The sequence below is a fragment of the Rhinopithecus bieti genome, unplaced genomic scaffold, assembly GCF_001698545.2.
Source record: "Rhinopithecus bieti isolate Rb0 unplaced genomic scaffold, ASM169854v2 scaffold_23816, whole genome shotgun sequence".
Taxonomy (NCBI): Eukaryota; Metazoa; Chordata; class Mammalia; order Primates; family Cercopithecidae; genus Rhinopithecus; species Rhinopithecus bieti.
This window is the reverse complement of record NW_016811019.1, coordinates 1,201,138-1,219,404: the sequence shown is the minus strand read 5'-3', so window position 1 is coordinate 1,219,404 and position 18,267 is coordinate 1,201,138. Positions and strand designations below refer to the sequence as shown.

General features: G+C 38.3%; 1 protein-coding gene across 1 annotated transcript in view; it reads left to right on the top strand.

Moving 5' to 3' along the window:
* The window catches only part of ITSN2 (intersectin 2), a 152,851-nt gene that overhangs the window by 64,208 nt on the left and 70,376 nt on the right, over positions 1-18,267 (top strand). Inside the window, 3 exon segments of the mRNA XM_017893367.1 lie at positions 7,074-7,154; positions 7,157-7,212; positions 17,923-18,059. Coding sequence (XP_017748856.1) covers positions 7,074-7,154; positions 7,157-7,212; positions 17,923-18,059 — 274 coding nt within the window.

The window sequence follows — 18,267 nt, the reverse complement described above, 5'->3', positions numbered from 1 at the left end:
ACTTCATATCTTGATATTTTTATTTATATAATTGAAATATCAAAGAAAGTATTAGACTATAAGATCTAAATTTGGCTCTAGCCCAAGACTACATGTGCATTTTGAAAAGTCCTGCACTGATTTTAAAGACCTGTTCAGGAGGAGGCTTTACGGTGGGGCTGCACCTGGAATTCTAGGGTGTTAGCATGCAGCAGTCATAGGCTTAAGCAGGATGGTATGCCCTGCCCAGACCCTTTGTATTATCTAACTCTGTGCTTCATACAAAGAATTTTACCATCTTGGCCCTCTGACACCGGTGGAACTAAACATTCCAGGATAATTTATGAGATTGTGACTTTTTTTGTTTTTGCTCAGGTCCCAATGAGAAAACTGAAAAAAAATTCTCTGTATTGGATACCATACCAATAAAAGTGTAGCAGAAACAAGGTTTATTTAAAGAAAAGCAAATCTGCAGATGTTGTGTTACAACTGACTAAAGTATCCTAAATGTCACTCATTGAGTCTCTATCATGTCAGTTATTCCATTGTAGGTCTCTTTATTATACTTTTGGCTGTTTATGAAGTTCAATAAATAGCATCCCCTTCTTTGCCCAAGTTCTGAACAAATTAAGAAATAAGGCAAAGGAACAAGACAAATGAGAGACCAAATCACTATCTCATTATTGATGAAGCTGATTTTAGGCAGCATGGTTTATCTGTGGGTGGTATAGTTGCACCTATAAAACGCTGAATTCATGAACAAAGTAGAATGCAGGTTTCCTGTGGGCAGTTAAGTCTCTAGAGAGCAAGGGCTAGGAGGAGTCTGGGCTGTACATTCCTAGGTCCTGATCTTGAGCTCACCATTTAGTGAAAGGAAGGAAAGAAGCTGAGATTGTTGGGCTAGTGCAGGGTCCTTCATGTGGAAGAAGTATCAGAAATAAAGTTCACTCTCGTGAACTATTTTTATTGTGTCTCCTGCCTTCCACTGAGGTGGTCTGTCCATGTCCCTGCTCAGACAGTGTTCCTTATACTTGATTCTTTTCTGTTCAAAGTATATCAGCTCCCACCTCACACTTACACAGACATTCCAGAGACAGGGCGAGCCAACCCACCTGATCTGCACAGTGGCAGAAATATATCTTTATTATTGTCATTGTTCCTATTTGAATTGTGAATAAAATATAGAATATCTCTTATTGAGGACGTGATGGGGCTATTCTTTCTCTGTGGAATGTAATCCAGTGCAGCTGTTACCTATTTATTTGTTTAGCCATAGTCCAATTTAAAATAGGAAGCTTTTGTTTGGGATTTGAAAAGTACCCTGTATCCCTTAGATTCCTCTCCCTATAACAGTTGCCATTTAAGATTACCAGCCATGTGCCAAGCACTGTGTAAGTCAGTTTTGATGCATTCTTTCCTTTAATCTTTACAATAACCCTGTGGTGTAGTTATTATTCCCATTGTGCAGCTCAGGAAAACTGAGGTTCAGAGAGGTTAAGTAGTTACCCAGGATGATGCAGTCATAGTAATCAAATTCATGTCTGACTGTAAAGCCCGCTGTACTACCATGTTCTTTGTCTTATCTTCCAGTTACCCAACATAGTGTTCATATATATCATCAAATTTGGTATTAAAATATGCATTATTAGTGATATACATTGTTATGAATAAAGAAGAAATATGGGCCAGGTGCAGTGGCTCACACCTGCAATCCTAGCACTTTGGGAGGCCAAGGCGGGAGGATCATGAGGTCAAGAGATCGAGATCATCCTGGCCAACATGGTGATACGCTGTCTCTACTAAAAAATACAAAAATTAGCTGGGCGTGGTGGCGCACGCCTGTAGTCCCAGCTACTCAGGAGGCTAAGGCAGGAGAATCACTTGAACTTGGGAGGTGGAGGTTGCAGTGAGCTGAGGTCACGCCACTGCACTGTAACCTGGTGACAGTGCGAGACTCCGTCTCAAAAAAAAAAAGAAGAAGAAGAAGAAATATGCAGCTATAACACTTTGCTGATAGACATGAAAGATTCCTGAATAGGCTGGGCACTGTAACTCATGCCTGTAATCCCAGCACTTTAAGATGCTGAGGTGGGCAGACCACTTCAAGCCAGGAGTTTGAGACCAGCCTGGCCAACGTGGTGAAACCCCATCACTATTAAAAATGCAAAAATCAGCAGGGGTGGTGGCACGCATCTGTGGTCTCAGCTGCTCGGAAGTCTGAAGCATTAGAATCACTTGAACGTGGGAGGCAGAGGTTGCAGTGGGCTGAGATGGTGCCACTGCACTCTCAGCCTGGGCGGTAGAGTGAGACTCTGTCTCAAAAAATAAAAATAAAAAAATAAAGATTTCTGAGTAACTAGAGACATTTTGTGTTCCTAAATGAACTAGCTTAATATTATATTATACATGAATACTATGTCAGTTCTCTCCTAATTCATATATTCCCTTCTTTTTGGGTTTCTTTAAATGAAACTTGGCAAGATAACTGACAAATTCATCTAGAAAATAAATTGTACAAGAGTAGGCAAAACTTGAAAAAGAAAAACTTTGATAGAGGGGAGGAGACTAACCCTATTAGATATCAAAACATAAGATATGAAAGTTAGAGTGCCTAAAATAGTTTGTTATTGATCGGAAATAGAAAAGTAGAACAATGGAATTGAATAGAGTCTAGACAAAAACCTATGCATGAATGGCAACTTAGGATAAGATAAAGTTGGCACTTAACATTAGTGGGGAAAGGATGGACTTTCAGTAAGTGATTTGGGAGACAGTGGATTATCTGAAAGAGTTGCAGGGGAGCTCTTTACTGCTCTCTATGTACAGAAATAAATTCTAGATAAACTAGCAGGCTAAACATAAAAACAAGAAAAACTATTATAAAACCGGAAAATATTTTATAATCTTGGTATGAGGAAAGTCTCTTTAAACAATATATAGAGTCATGAAGAAAAATATTTACAGATTTGATGATATAAAATGAAAAGTCGTAATGAAAGACAGCATAAACACTAAAAAATTTGAAGTACATGTAATACAAGAATTTAGAGCTTCTACAAATCAAAATTACGACAGCCCAATAGAAAATATAGGCAAAGGATAAGACCTAACAATTCAAGACTGTGGCCAGAAACATAAATAGATGTTTCTTTGACTTCACTGGTTATCAAGAAAATATAAATTGAAATAACAATCAGGTTTCTTTTTTGCCAATTAGCAAAAATGAAAAAAAGATTAATAATATCCAGTATAGATGAGGGTTTGCAGGAACAGGTATTGTTGGTGTCGTGAGTTGATACAGCTTTTTGGAATAGTAGTTTGGCAATTTCTGTCAAAATTTAAAGTATGCATTAACAATGAAAGACAAAAATCTGTGAACCACATGATCATCTCAATAAATAACAGAATGAGTATTTGACAAAGTTTAACATCCTTTCATGATAAAATCTCTCAAAAAAACAGATACAGAAGGGAATTTCTTCAACATAATAAAGGCCATTTATGAAAAGCTCACAGCTATCACAATCAATGGGGGGAAACTAAAGACTTTTCATCTAAGACAGGGGTGTCCAATCTTTTGGCTTCCCTGGATCACATTGGAAGAAGAATCATCTTGGGCCACACATAAAATCCACTAACACCGATAATAGCTGATGAGTGCTAAAAAAAATCTCATAATGTTTTAAGAAAGTTTATGAATTTGTGTTGGACCCCATTGAAAGCCATCCTGGGCCACATGCGGTCCATGGCCTATAGGTTGGATAAGCTTGATCTAAGATCTGGTATGAGGTGGGGATATGCACTTTCACCACTTCTGTTCAACATGATACTGGAAGTACTAGCAAGACTACTCAGACAAGAAAAAGGAATAAAAGACATTCAAATTATAAAAGTAGTAGTAAAATTATCCCTGTTTGCAGATGACATGATCCTGTATGTTGAAAACCCTGAAGACGTCTATAAAACTTAGAACTAATAAATGAATTGAGTAAAGTTGTAGGACACAAAATCAGCATACAAAAATCAGTTGCATTTTTTACACCAATAAATATTCAAAAAAAGAGACCAAGAAAACAATGTTATTTATGACGGCATCAAAAATAATTAAATACTTAGGAATAAATTTGACCAAGGAGGGGAAAGATCTGTAACTGAAAACTGTAAAACATTGATGGGAGAAATTGAAAAAGACATAAATAAATGGAAAGATACTCCATGTTCATGTATTGGAAGAATTATTATTTTTAAAATTATCCATACTACCCAAAGCAATATACAGATTCAACACAATCCCTATCAGAATTCCAATAGCACTTTCACAGAAATAGAAAAAGCAATTTTAAAATGTATATGGAATCACAGAAGACTTCAAATAACCAAAGCAGTCTTGAGAAAGAAAAAGTTGGAAGCATCACACTGCCTATTTGCAAATATTATGAAGCTATAGTAATAAGAACAGTATGGTACTGGCATAAAGACAGACATAGGGGCAACATGGGTGAACCTGTAGGATGTTACATTAAGCGAAATAAGCCAGGCACAGAAAGACAAATACAATATGATTTCATTTATTTGTGGAATGTGTATATTTATCCGTAAAAGTAGAGAATAGAATGGTGGCCACCAGAGCTGGTGGGAGAAGAGGTGATCACTGGGAGTTTGCTCAAAGGAAATCAACATTTCAATTAGATAGGAGGAATAAGTTCAAGAAATCTATTGTACAACCTAGTGACTATAGTTAATAACAGTGCGTTGTATTCTTGAAAGTTGCTAATAGATTTTAAGTGTTCTCACCACAAAAATGGTAAGTATGTGAGTTAATGCGTATGTTAATTAGCTCAATTTAGCCATTTTATAATGTATGCATATTTCAGAACAACATGCATACTATATATACATTTTTTAATTGTTGAGTACAAAAGACTTATGGAATAGAATAGAGAGCCCAGCTAATTAATGTATGCATTATGTTAATCAGCTCAATTATGCATATGTTAATCAGCTCAATTTAGCCATTTTACAATGTATACATATTTCAAAACAACATGCATACAATATATATACAATTTTTTGTCAGTGATAAGACATATGGACTTATGAAATAGAATAGCCCAAAAATAAACCCAAGTATATATGGTCAACTAATTTTTGACAAGGGCATCAGGAAGACACAATGGGAAAAGGATAGCCTCTTCGATAAATGGTACTGGGAAAACTGGATATCTACCTGCAAAAGAATGAAATTGGACTCTTGTCTTATACCATACTCAAAAATCAGCTCAAAATGGATTAAACATAAGACATGAAACCATAAAACTCCTAGAAGAAAACATAGACAAAAGCTCTTGACATTGACTTTGGCAATGATTTTTTGGATATTACTCCAAAAGCTCAGGAAACAAAAATAAACAAGTGGGACTACATCAAACTAAAAAGCTCCTGCACAGTAAAGGAAACAACAAGATGAAAAGGCAGTCTATGGAATGGGAGAAAATACTTGTGAGCCATATATCTGATAAGTGGTTTATATCCAAAATACAAGGAATATATATAACTCAATACCAAATATCAAAAAACCCAATTTCAAAATGGACAAAGGACCTGAGTGGACATTTCTCCAAAGAAGACTTAAAAATGGTAAAGAGGTACTTAAAAAGGTACTCAACATTATTAATCATCGGGGAAATGCATATCTAAACCACACTGAAATATAATATCACCTCACACCTTTAGGATGGCTGTTATCAAAAAGATCAGCGATAACGAGTGGTAGTGAGCATGTGGGGACAAGGGAACCCATGTACACTGTTGGAGGAATGTAAATTGGTATAGCTGTTATGGAAAATAGTATGAAGATTTCTAAATTAAACTCTTGTATGATACAGCAGTCTCACTTCTGAATATATATTCAAAGGAAACAAAATTACTGTCTCAAAGAGATATTTGCACTCCCTTATGCTAAATGCAGTAACTCAGTTACAGAAAGACAAATACTGCATGACCTCACTTACATATAAAATCTAAAAAAGTTGAATTCCTATACAGAAGCTGAGAATAGAAGAGTGGTTACCAGGGGTTAGAGGGAGGTGGAAATGGGTAGATGTTGATCGGTGTGTACAGACCCACATCTACTTATACCAGTCAGAAAGGTAATAATATAAATTATGCAGTAGCCATAATGTAGACTACCATGGAGCAATTTAAAAGGATGAACTAGATTATTTGTCCTGATTGATAAGATATCTTATTAAATTCAAAACAAGTTGCACAGCAATGTAGACAATATGATTCTATTAAAACCCATGGAAATAAAAGTCAAATATGTATACATCTAAATGTAAATGCCTAAAAGAGGGATGAACTTGCAGTTGAGATGGAGGCCTTTTAATTTTTTACTCTATGTTTCATTTTATTTAAATTTTGTACTTCTGTACTTTAAAATATGATAAAGTTAAAATAGGCATTTAAACAGATAATATTGCTATTTTAATTTATTGTAATGTATTCTGCATTATATATTTCCATCTGGTTTCTGCATCCCTGCATGAATATGTAAAAAAAGATAATATAAAATGAAACCTTCTGTTCTTACCTCCTAAAATAATGTTACTAAATAATCCAGTTAGTAATACTTATTAAATCTTTGCTGTGAATATTTCCCTGTTCTTGGGAGCACAAAGAATAAATGGAAAGCTACTTTAACTATAGCTTCTATTAATTGAATATTAACTGTGGACCAGAGTATACAATGGCTTTATATCCATCACCTCATTTAATGTGGTGTGATGCTCATCGTACATGAAAAGCCTGAGGATTAGATTGGTGAAGTATTTTTCCTAAAGTAGAATTGCACTTCAAGTCCTAGTCCTTTTGAATGGAGAACCAAGGCTTATAACCATTTCCTCTGATGCTCTTTCCAGCATATAATCTGGGAAGTGGAAATAACAACTGTTTTCTCTTGTACTCGTCTACATTATGTGTATACATCCTTTGTGTTGGTCTAGTTACATCAATTTGACCAAACAGTAAATGGCATGCTGGTAATAACATATGAACTTCTACAAAATGTAAACTGTCTGATGTTTGTTTTTCAGATTCAAGGGTCAGTTTACTTCATAAAAAATCATTAGAAAAGCAAGAATTATGCCAAAGACTTAAAGAACAATTAGATGCTCTTGAAAAGAAACTGCATCTAAGCTATCAGAAATGGATTCTTATAACGATCAACTAAAGGTATTTATTTTGATGCTATTTATTTTAGGTAACTAACTTCTTACCTTCATTATTTTGATTTAATAGAATAAATAGCTAAAGCTATTATATGTATTACATTTTCATAATTTATTTTATAATTTCAACAAACAAGAATTTCAAGACTGTTTTTAATGTTCTAGTTATATGACATAGTGTCATATAACTAAACATATACTTTATCACAGTTTCCAGTTTTTGATGACTATGTGCTGTTTGTATTGGCATCTATACATTTCCAGAACAATTGCCTTTGTCAGTATGACAGAACTGATCTCAGCCTACGTGATCCTAGGCAATTTTCAGAAATGGGAAATATGGAAAATTTGAAATAATTCAGGTGGTAGAGGCTCTTTCAGCACAGTTTTTCTTTTGTTTCCTTGTTAAGTGTAATTTAATCTCTGTTAATAATGCAATGATCAATGAAATCTAAAACAGAATCTGGCACTATAAAGTTTGCATGAAAAGCAAGTTAATGTTTCTTTATTTGCCGCAGTGGCAGAGCAGATGTCCAAAACATAGACTGTCTGCATATCATTCACCACAGTATTCATTGTATACTGAAGCTATACCTATGAAAGAAACTAAAAACCAGACTCATGGCATATAATATAAATTTGGGAATAGTCTCAGTTATTCCTTTGCTAACAATACAAAGTTTCCAGAGTGTAAAGTATTCTCTGTAAGAAATAAAGCTTTTCATAAAGCTTTTGTATAAGAAATCTCTCTCTTCATATGGCTTTTATCATGCTGACTTATTTAGAATAACATTAACACCAAATATAGAGTAAACAGCGTGCTAAAGAAAGGACAACATGGTGGCTTCAGGTAAGGAAGGGGAATTTGAGGTGAACAATGTTTATACACTTTACACAAGCATATATTCAGTAGAAAAAAATTTTATAGAAAACTGAATCATTTGTCATTGCTGGTTAGACAAGCCAGCCAACTTATCTTCCCTATATTATTTCTTTAAAAAAATCTACATAACTGGGCACAGTGGCTCACGCCTGTAATCCCAGCACTTTGGGAGGCCAAGGCGGGCGGATCACGAGGTCAAGAGAGCGAGACCAGCCTGGCCAACATGGTAAAACCCCGTCTCTACTAAAAATACAAAAATTAGCCGGGCGTGGTGGCATGCACCTGTAGTCCCAGCTACTTGGGAGGCTGAGGCAGGAGAATCGCTTGAACCCGGGAGGTGGAGGTTGCAGTGAGCCGAGATGATGCCACTGCACTCCAGCCTGGTGACAGAGTGAGACTCCGTCTCAAAAAAAAAAAAATTAATTAAAAAAAAAAAGTCTGTACATAGTTTAATTGGCTTTTTGTCTGCCTTATCTTACAGTGTGGGAATATGGATGACTCTGTTCTTCAGTGCCTTTTGTCTCTGCTAAGCTGTCTCAACAACCTCTTCCTCTTACTTAAGGTTATTTTCTAATATCTAGCTTCTTTTCTTTGAGTTACTTTACTGTTTTTTTTTTTAAACTAGACTATTCTTTGCCTTTGAGTATCTTTGTTTGAAATAACGTATACAATATAAACCTTTTTCTTTCTGCTTGCTTGAATATCCTTCTGCTGTCTAACTGCCTGTTTGAGTCTAATGCAGAAATCAGTAAGGTTGCCCACGGTAACCTTTCTCAAAAGAAGCCCAGGACACTTAGAAATATAACCTGGTTCCTTTACAACATCCCTGTGAGTGGGTTAAGTGATAAGATGATTACTAACTCAATTCAAAAGAAAATGTGAGATTAAATCACTTACCCATATCACTGAAAATCAGTGTTTAAAATAAAACTTAATACTTTATGAAATCTAGGGCAAGTTTATGTCATATATGCACCAAACTGCTTCCTAATACTGTTATAAGGACAGTGTTAAAGAACTAATAATGCAGGGGCAACTTTAGTCAGGTCTAGTTACCAGGCTCATATTTAGACATGCTTGCACATCAAATAAAAATGTTTAAATTATATAAATAACTAGTTATCTTCGCCATGTATAACATACAGAGTATTTAAAATGGTCAATACATATTTTAATAGAACTTAAAGAAATGTGCTTTATGTTTACTGCTTGCTGACTCTAGCAGATTTTGACTACACATTATACTCAGTACTAAAATGGATGGCACTAGGGCAGTTGCCTGTTTGCATATATATTCCACAGTGAAGACAGAAACATGATAAGTAGAGTTCATTTGTTACCTGAGCAAAGGTAGGGCAAATTGGAAAGATGGTAGCAGCAAGGGACCCATATTTTAGCCTTTATGGTTATGGCATGAATGACCAGATTATATGATTTTTAAACTTTTGCTACGGATTGCATAGAAACTAAACTAAGTTTCTTCATCTGTAAAGTGAAGTTTAATGATGATTTGTGGACTCTTCTGCCTCACATAGTCTAATTCTTTCAGTTAGCATTTGATTCTCCACAGGCCAGTAGTTATTCTTGTCCCTTGTTTTACTTTGTTCCTTCTGCTTCCTGCCTTCCAGACTTACACTGCTTATTGATACTTTCATCAGAGCAATTTAGGAAACTAAAGAGATACGAAATCTATACTGCCAGAGCAGTCAGGAGACTGTTGTCACAGAAAGCGAGAAAAGAGGTCTTCTGTAGTCACTGGAAAATGATAGAGTTATTAGTTAACATAGTACTAAAAAATATTGGCCGGGTGCTGTGGCTCATGCCTGTAATCCCAGCACTTTGGGAGGCCAAGGCGAGTGGATCACCTGAGGTCAGGAGTTTGAGACCAACGTGGCCAAGATGGTGAAAACCCATCTTTACTAAAAATACAAAAAATTAGCCGGGCATAGTGGCGGGTGCCTATAATCCCAGCTGCTGAGGAAACTGAGACAGAAGAATCACTTGAACCTGGGAGGCGGAGGTTGCTGTGAGCCGAGATCACGCCATTGCACTCCAGCCTGGTCAACAAGAGCAAAACTCGGTCTCAAAGAAAAAAAAAAAAAGAAAGAAAAGAAAATATCCATTGAATTTGTCAAAAGGAAACTTTGAAGACCTTACTAAAAGTGCCATTTCACTTGAGTGATAAGCAGAAGCTGGATTGCAGTGGATCAGGAATGAGTGAGAGTTGAGGAACGGTTAAGTGAGTAGCAGCAACTCTTAGAATGAAAAGAAAAAAGCATGGGGGTCAAAAGAAAACCTTTTTTTTTTTTTTTTTTTTTTTTTTTAAGAAAGACTTGAAGGAAATAGTAAAGAGAAAAGAAAGGAGGAGGAGGCGGGGGAAAGAGAGAGAGATTGAGATTGTGGTAATTGATGGAGCAAAGTCCCTGAAGAAGCAGATTAAGATAGAATGGAGAGCACAGATTAAAGAATGGATAAAAAGAATACTTTCAGTGTAACATACGGGGAGAAGATGGATATGAATGCAGTTAAATTTGTGGTAGAGAGTAGGAAGTTGACAGTGAAACAGGAAAGGTTCCCTTGTCCCGCTCGAAGGGCAAGTGATAGGGGTGTGGCTCACTTCTTCAGTATCCCCTGCTCAAACCTCTAGGGGAACATACAGATGGGCAGGCTGTGGGGCTCTGACCCCATGGCAGTGTCTAGGGGTGAATGTTTACAGCTGAAGCCCCAGTGTGGGTATGTTACATGGTGTTTTTTTAGTTTGCTGTCTATAGGCGGTTTGTGTTGCCCAGCTCAGTCAGACCCCCTTCCTTATCACAAGGACAGAACAGAGGGATTTCTGTATCCCAGGGTTTCTTGCCTTGGTGTACTGGAAGAATTGGATCACACGTGGGCTTGGAGAATGAATACAAGGTTTTATTGAGTAGAAGTAGCTCTCGGCAGATGGGAGAGACAGAAGGGGGATGGTTTTACCTTGGAGTCGGGCCGCAACCTGACTTCTCTGACTGCTTTGGCCAAACTCTGCGTTGTTCCTCTGGTCAGTGGCCTGCCGGCCTGCCGGTGCCTGTTGACGTCCTTTTCCACCGGCGTGCTCTTGATGACCAGCTCTGCTTGTGTCATCTTCCGCCAATGTGTTCCTCACGACGTCCAGCTGCTTATGTCTCTGCCTTTCTAGGATCTTGGGTTTTTATAGGCACAGGATAGGGGTGTGGCAGGCCAGGGTGGTCTTAGAAGATGCAACATTTGGGTGCGAAGGCAGAAGTGCCTGTCCTCACTTAAGTTCATGTCATGGGCAGAGGCCTGAGGGTGAAGCCCTAGCCAGGAACCCGCTTTTCTCTACCCAGTACTTCACTAGCCCCCTCCCTTACCGACAGCTTCAAGACTTAAAATCAGAGGTAAGTTGAACCATCAGAAAGAATCTTCCTGGGTAGAGGAGGACATGATAGAACTCAACCTAGGCCAGAAGAAGAGGGGTGGAGATGCTGGAAGTTCTATTGATTTTTTGAGATGGAAAGATGAGAGAGCTGTAGTCTGATGGCCTAATGAGGCAAGGTTTATAGCTGGTAGTGAGGAGAATGGATGGAGATTAGGAAGTTTCCGGAGAGAAATAGGCATGAAATAGACATTTCAGTGCAGATATGTAAGCTTAGTAGAGGAAAATCTAAGTGTGCTGAGCAATGTTGAATGTCTGTTTGAAGTTGGAGGCGATGTATTTAAATTGAAAACAGTATGCCTAATTGTATGATTTTTCCTCACCGGTGTTCAGCTGTTTAGGTATAAGCACAGAGAAAGCTGATGAAATAGGTTCATGGTTCCTATAGGTTTGGGGTTTTAATGGACATGCACAAAGAGAGAAGGACAAAAGAGTTACAGATTTGACAAAAACATTATGATGAAGATGAACTCTGAAACATGAGCTAGACATGAAGGATGTGAAGAGAGGAAGGGGTATTAATAAAGAGAGAGAATGATGGGAGTCAACAGAATGGTCTCAGTGAGGTTGAAAACCTATTGATGGCCGGGCGTGGTGGCTCATGCCTGTAATCCCTGCATTTTGGGAGGCCGAGGCAGGTGGATCACCTGAGGTCAGTGGTTCGAGACCAGCCTGGCCAACATGATGAAACCTTGTCTCTACTAAAAATACAAAAAAGTAGCTGGGTGTGGTGGTGCGCTCCTTTAATCCCAGCTACCCGGGCATGAGAATTGCTTGAATCTGGGAGGTGGAGGTTGCAGTGAGTCAAGATCACGCCACTGCACTCCAACCAGGGCAGCAAGAACAGAACTCTGTCTCAGAAAAAAGAAACAAACAAACAAAACCTATTGATATAGATGTACCAGGTGTAAGAAAAGTTCGAAGGGTGAGAACTTATGTTTGAAGAATGGGGTATTTGGTCAGTGGTAGTTCTGTTTCTGATTATAGTAAGACTCAGGGTGTAATAATGGGAATGATGGATTAAGTAGAGTTAAAAAGGTCATTGATGAAGAGATCAGCCTGAGAGTTGAGGTTTTGATTGCATCATTTATGTGGATGTCAAAGACTTAGAGATTAGTGAGGTGAGTGAATGACCAGGTGACTAATAGATGACAATAAAAAGGAAGGAGAGAATGGTATTGCTGGATGGTAGGAGCCCCAGAAAAGCATGTAGTTGGTAAGAGTGAGGGGGAAATAACCATCTGAAAGTGGCAATGAAGAGCAAGGAAAATACCATAGTTATCTTCTGACCCTGATGTCAGTGGAGTATATGATAATAAACTGAGAGAGGACTAGCGGAAAAGTAGTATCCTGAGGGGTCAGCCAAGAAGGCGAAGAGGTAAGAGAATTTTCGTTCAGAGAAGATTGGTAGCTATGTGATCGTTTCCGGATCACACAGAGGAAGTTCTAGGAGAGTGGAGAGGTTTAAGGAGAGAATGAGTAGGGGATTGGGTCAGATTAAGGGATAAACAGCACTGTAGAGATAAGAATTCAGGGGATAAGGAATGAGAAGAAAGGCTGTGTCTTATCAGTAGGTGAGATGGAACTGGTCCTGATAGTGTTGGAGGAGGACAGGCACTTAGTTCTAATGCTGTGGTCCTTTGTGATAGTAGAGCACCTGGGTTAATTGCTCCTTTAGGCTACTTGTAGTGACAACAGGAGTAAAATATTTAAAATTATTTATCTTAGAATGTTATGTTTTACTGGAACCTGCAATATGCACGTACAGAATCAATAATTTTTACTCTTGCTTAAGTTATACCAAGACAAATAAAAAAGCCAGTGGATTCAGAAGTGAGACATTTGACAGGCTATTATACCATTAAGAAAATTCACACGTCTGGCCAGGTGCTCTGGCTCATGCCTATAATCCCAACACTTTGGGAGGCCATGGCAGGCGGATCATGAGATCAGGAGTTTGAGACCAGCCTGGCCAACGTAGTGAAACCTCATCTCTACTAAAAATATGAAAAGCCGGGCATGGTGGCAGGTGCCTGTAGTCCCAGCCACTTGGGAGACTGAGGCAGGAGAATCACTTGAACCCAGGAGGAGGTTGCAGTGAGGTGAGATTGCACCGCTGCACTCCAGCCTGGGCAACAGAGCAAGACTCCGTCTCAAAAAAAAAAAAAAAAGAGAAAATACTCACACATCTTTAGCAGTGAAGTGCAATGAAAACTGTACTGGCCTAGGGATCTGAAAAAGTAAACTCTAGTCTTATCCATACCACCTGCCAGTTGTGTAACGATTTGTCATTTACCCTCCAAATTTTGCTTTCATCCTTTGCAAAACAAGCTGACATTATCTGCCTGTCTTCTTTGCAGAGTCTTATGATTAAATGAAATAGCATGTAGATGAAAATGCTTTGTAAACTCTTTTTTTTTTTTTTGAGATGGAGTCTCGCTCTGTGGCCCAGGCTGGAGTGCAGTGGCCGGATCTCAGCTCTCTGCAAGCTCCGCCTCCGGGGTTTACGCCATTCTCCTGCCTCAGCCTCCCGAGTAGCTGGGACTACAGGCGCCCGCCACCTCGCCCGGCTAGTTTTTTGTGGTTTTAGTAGAGATGGGGTTTCACGGTGTTAGCCTGGATGGTCTCGATCTCCTGACCTCGTGATCCACCCGTCTCGGCCTCCCAAAGTGCTGGGATTACAGGCTTGAGCCACCGCGCCCGGCCTGTAAACTCTTATGTACAAATATACAAATATTTTTGTTATTTGTGAAAAAAGAAAATTATTTTTCCCCACTCTTCTTAAGAAAGGGGCTGTCAGAATCTCCAAAATATCTTTAGTGTTTTGGAAAATCAACCAGTGTTGACTTGAGATAATGATTGGGGAAATGCTTGTCCATAGAGGGAAAGTAGAATCTGTTAATGGTAGAATTGTGGTTTCCTTCAATGAGTTAGGTCTAAACCCTCTGCTTCCAAGGATCTGGGGTAATCTGCATTAGTAATACCCCTCCAGGTGGCATAACCCGCCATGACCCAGTTGGATTTACCTCAGCCATACAAAGATGATTTAACGTACAGAAAAGTGTAATGTAATTTACTGTATAAACAGACAAAGGAGAAAAAGATTATGCTCATCTCATTAGATACAGGAAAGGTTTTTGTTTTGTTTTGTTTTGTTTTGTTTTTGTTTTTTTTGAGGTGGAGTCTCGCTCTGTCACCCAGGCTGGAGTGCAGTGGCGCGATCTCGGCTCACTGCAAGCTCTGCCTCCCGGGTTCACGCCATTCTCCTGCCTCAGCCTCCCGAGTAGCTGGGACTACAGGCGCCCGCCACCATGCCCAGCTAGTTTTTTGTATTTTTTTTTAGTAGAGATGGGGTTTCACTGTGTTAGCCAGGATGGTCTCGATCTCCTGACCTTGTGATCCGGCCGCCTAATATCCATTCATGATTTTAAAAGCAAAACTTATTGGCAAACTAGTAATAGAGGTTCCTTAATGTGAAAGAGATAATCTGTCATTCTATTAAGATTGATAACAACTTGGCTGGGCTCAGTGGCTCACGCCTGTAATCTTGGCCCTTTGGGAGGCCGAGGCAGGCAGATTGCCTGAACTCAGGAGTTCACGACCAGCCTGGCCAACTAGTTAAAACCCCATCTCTACTAAAAATGCAAAAATTAGCTAGGCATGGTGGCATGAGCCTGTAATCCCAGCTACTCGGGAGGCTGAGGCAGGAGAATTGCTTGAACCCGGGAGGCAGAGGTTGCAGTGAGCTGAGATCGCGCCACTGCACTCCAGCCTGGGCGACAGAGCGAGACTCCATCTCAAAAAAAAAAAAAAGATTGACAACAACTCTTAAAGAATTCTGATTGGTTTATTTTTACAAGGACCTGGAAGTAGTGACTTAACCCAGAGGAACAGGTCTAAGGATAGGAATTTTTACATCACCATAGTCAAGTAGAAGAAATACTTGGCAAGCTTTGTGGTGCTCTTCAAATCTTACTAATTTGCATAGACTATTGTTTATGCATTTTTCATTTGTCCAATAAATACTAAATATCCATATTGTACTAGGTTCTCTGTTGGCTGGAGACACCTTGATGAAAGACAGTCTTGTTGTCAAGAAACTCACTTTAGTGGAGGAGGCAGTCATATAGTTGGAAGACACTATGATAGAGGAATATACAGAATGGCACGAGGAAGCTCATTAACTCTGACACTGGAGGGAATGGGATTAGTAAGGGAATACTTAGTAAAATGGGGATAACTCATTTTATCCTCACAACAACTCTGTGAGGCATGTATCATAACAAGCTTCCCCAACCTGTGGCCCACGGGCCACATGCGGCCCAGGACGGCTTTGAATGCAGCCCTACACAAATTTGTAAACTTTCTTAAAACATTGTGAGATTTTGTTTTGCAATTTTCTTTATTTATGTATTTATTTTAGCTTATCAGCTATTGTTAGTGTATTTTACATGTAGCACAAGACAATTTTTCCTCTTTACATGTAGCCCAGGGAAGCTAAAAGATTGGACACCCTTGCACTATAATTAACTTCATTTTAGTGATGAGGAAACTATAAAATAACTTTCCTAAGGTTATACAGCCGGTATACAGAGCCTGAGTCAAGCCTTGTTAGTCTTATTCCAGATCCATGTTCCTCATCATTAAACCACCTTGCTTCTCCATATGTTGTAACCACTATATTCTTCTGCTTCTCAATAGAATTTAGAGAAAGGTACAACAAATAAAACCCTAGAAGCTGAGAGCTGTGGAAAATTTGCTATAAAAGTAGTATTTGCATTATTATTGGCTTAAGTCGTATATGTTTTGCTCAGACATGTTGGACATAGTCTCGGGACAGCATGCTGTACTCAGATCAAATCTGCCATTTAAATCAAGTAAAAGGTTCACTTATAAAATAGTTATCTCTGAAAAGAAATGGAGTTTGGAGTTGTGTTATTGTGTATAGGTTGATACCAAAAAAACTTTTTACCAAAACATTCTACCCAAATACTGTCCAGCTCTCACCTTTGCCGTGAAGTTTCTTTTGATTACTCTTAAGTCCCCCTGCCCCCACTTCTTTCCTCTAGCCTCCTTTTTCTACTCTCTAGTTCAGGATTCTTGGATTCCAAATGAAAGAGATGTAGTTCAAAATAGTTAAGCTAATGAGTGATTATTAGAAGCATCCTAGGACCAGTAACTGAATCCAAGGAAGGGCTGCTGGACAGGGGCAGTTCCTAGGTCTCCGAGCCATGATATTGAACATTCAGCTTCTGCAGTAGCCTTTCTCTCCGCCTCAGTCTCTAATCTTTCCTTCTCTTTTTTCTGAGTTGATTTTATTCCTATCCTCAGGTCTTATTTGGTTGTGTGGCAGCTCCAGATTTACTTTATCCCAGTTTAATGAGCTGAAGAAAGGTTTCTTTCTCCCCACTTCAACATATGTGAATCCCAGGAAAATATTCTGGGCCAGTTTGGATTATGCTTATGTCCTTTGGACCAATCATTTCTGAGCAGGAAAGTAAGGCGTTGTGATTGTTTAGGTCAGAAATAAACAATTGTGCCTGGTGGGAATGGGAGGAGCTCTGAGTTTGGCAGACCTTTTAAAACCACATAAGATGTTGGGAGGAAGGCGGAAAGATCAGTTTCCCAGAGGAAGAAGGCAGGGTGCTGTTGAAGAAGAGGAAAAGAAGATGCTGAACAGATAATCACAAGTTTCTACTAAGGAATTTACCTCTGCCCTGCATGTTGACACTTGCCACTACACTGAGATTGTGAACTCTTTAAAGGCAAAGTCTGTAGACTTGGGAGTCAGCCTTGTATTGGATCCCCTTGGAATGCTTTATAGCACTTAGCATACAACTAGATGCTCAATAAGCAGTTGTTTATTTCAACTCCTGTTTGGAATACTTTTCATTATTTTGGTTCATTGTAGTCATGATTTTAGGTAGACATCTTTTCCATTTTTAGTTTTGAACTATATTATTTAATAATTCTGTGTTTAGTTCAAGATCATATTGGATAAAAATAACTTGGTTGAACTATATATGTCAAAACATGGCTGAACAAAATTTCTCTTCAGATGTTATAACAAGCAAATTATTCCCCCATATTTTTAATGGGTTGCTTTTTTTAATTGAAAATTATGTACCAAATCAAAGCACTGGCTTGTGAAAAATTCTGTGTTCCATAGAAATGAATTGATGGAAAAGTACACTATTTTAATGTGTTTATCTCAGGGGCTATATGATTTAGATACTTAAGGTTTTTTTTAATCATCTAGATATTTTTTAAAACTTTAAATCTTTTAAATGTAGTTCAACTTGCTTTAGGATTTTTATCTTTTATTGCAAATGCCACGTGAATATATATGACAAGTATATTTAAATCATTCACATATTGACTTATTTTCTTTTTCTCCTTAGGAACTGAGAGAAACCTACAACACACAGCAGTTAGCCCTTGAACAACTTTATAAGATCAAACGTGACAAGTTGAAGGAAATTGAAAGAAAAAGATTAGAACTAATACAGAAAAAAAAACTAGAAGATGAGGCTGCAAGGTAATATAGCTGATTTATTTATTGTGCTAGATTGCATTAGAATTGTAATTTTGTTGCTCATATCTTTAGTTTATGAAAATTTAAGGAAAATAAAGGGATTATCCTAATCAGATTCTAGATCTAAGTTCAGTCCTTTTAGGGATCAAGTTTGCAGTAACTGATTTTATTTTCCACTAGTGAAAAATAACAGACTTTGGAGTCAAACCTG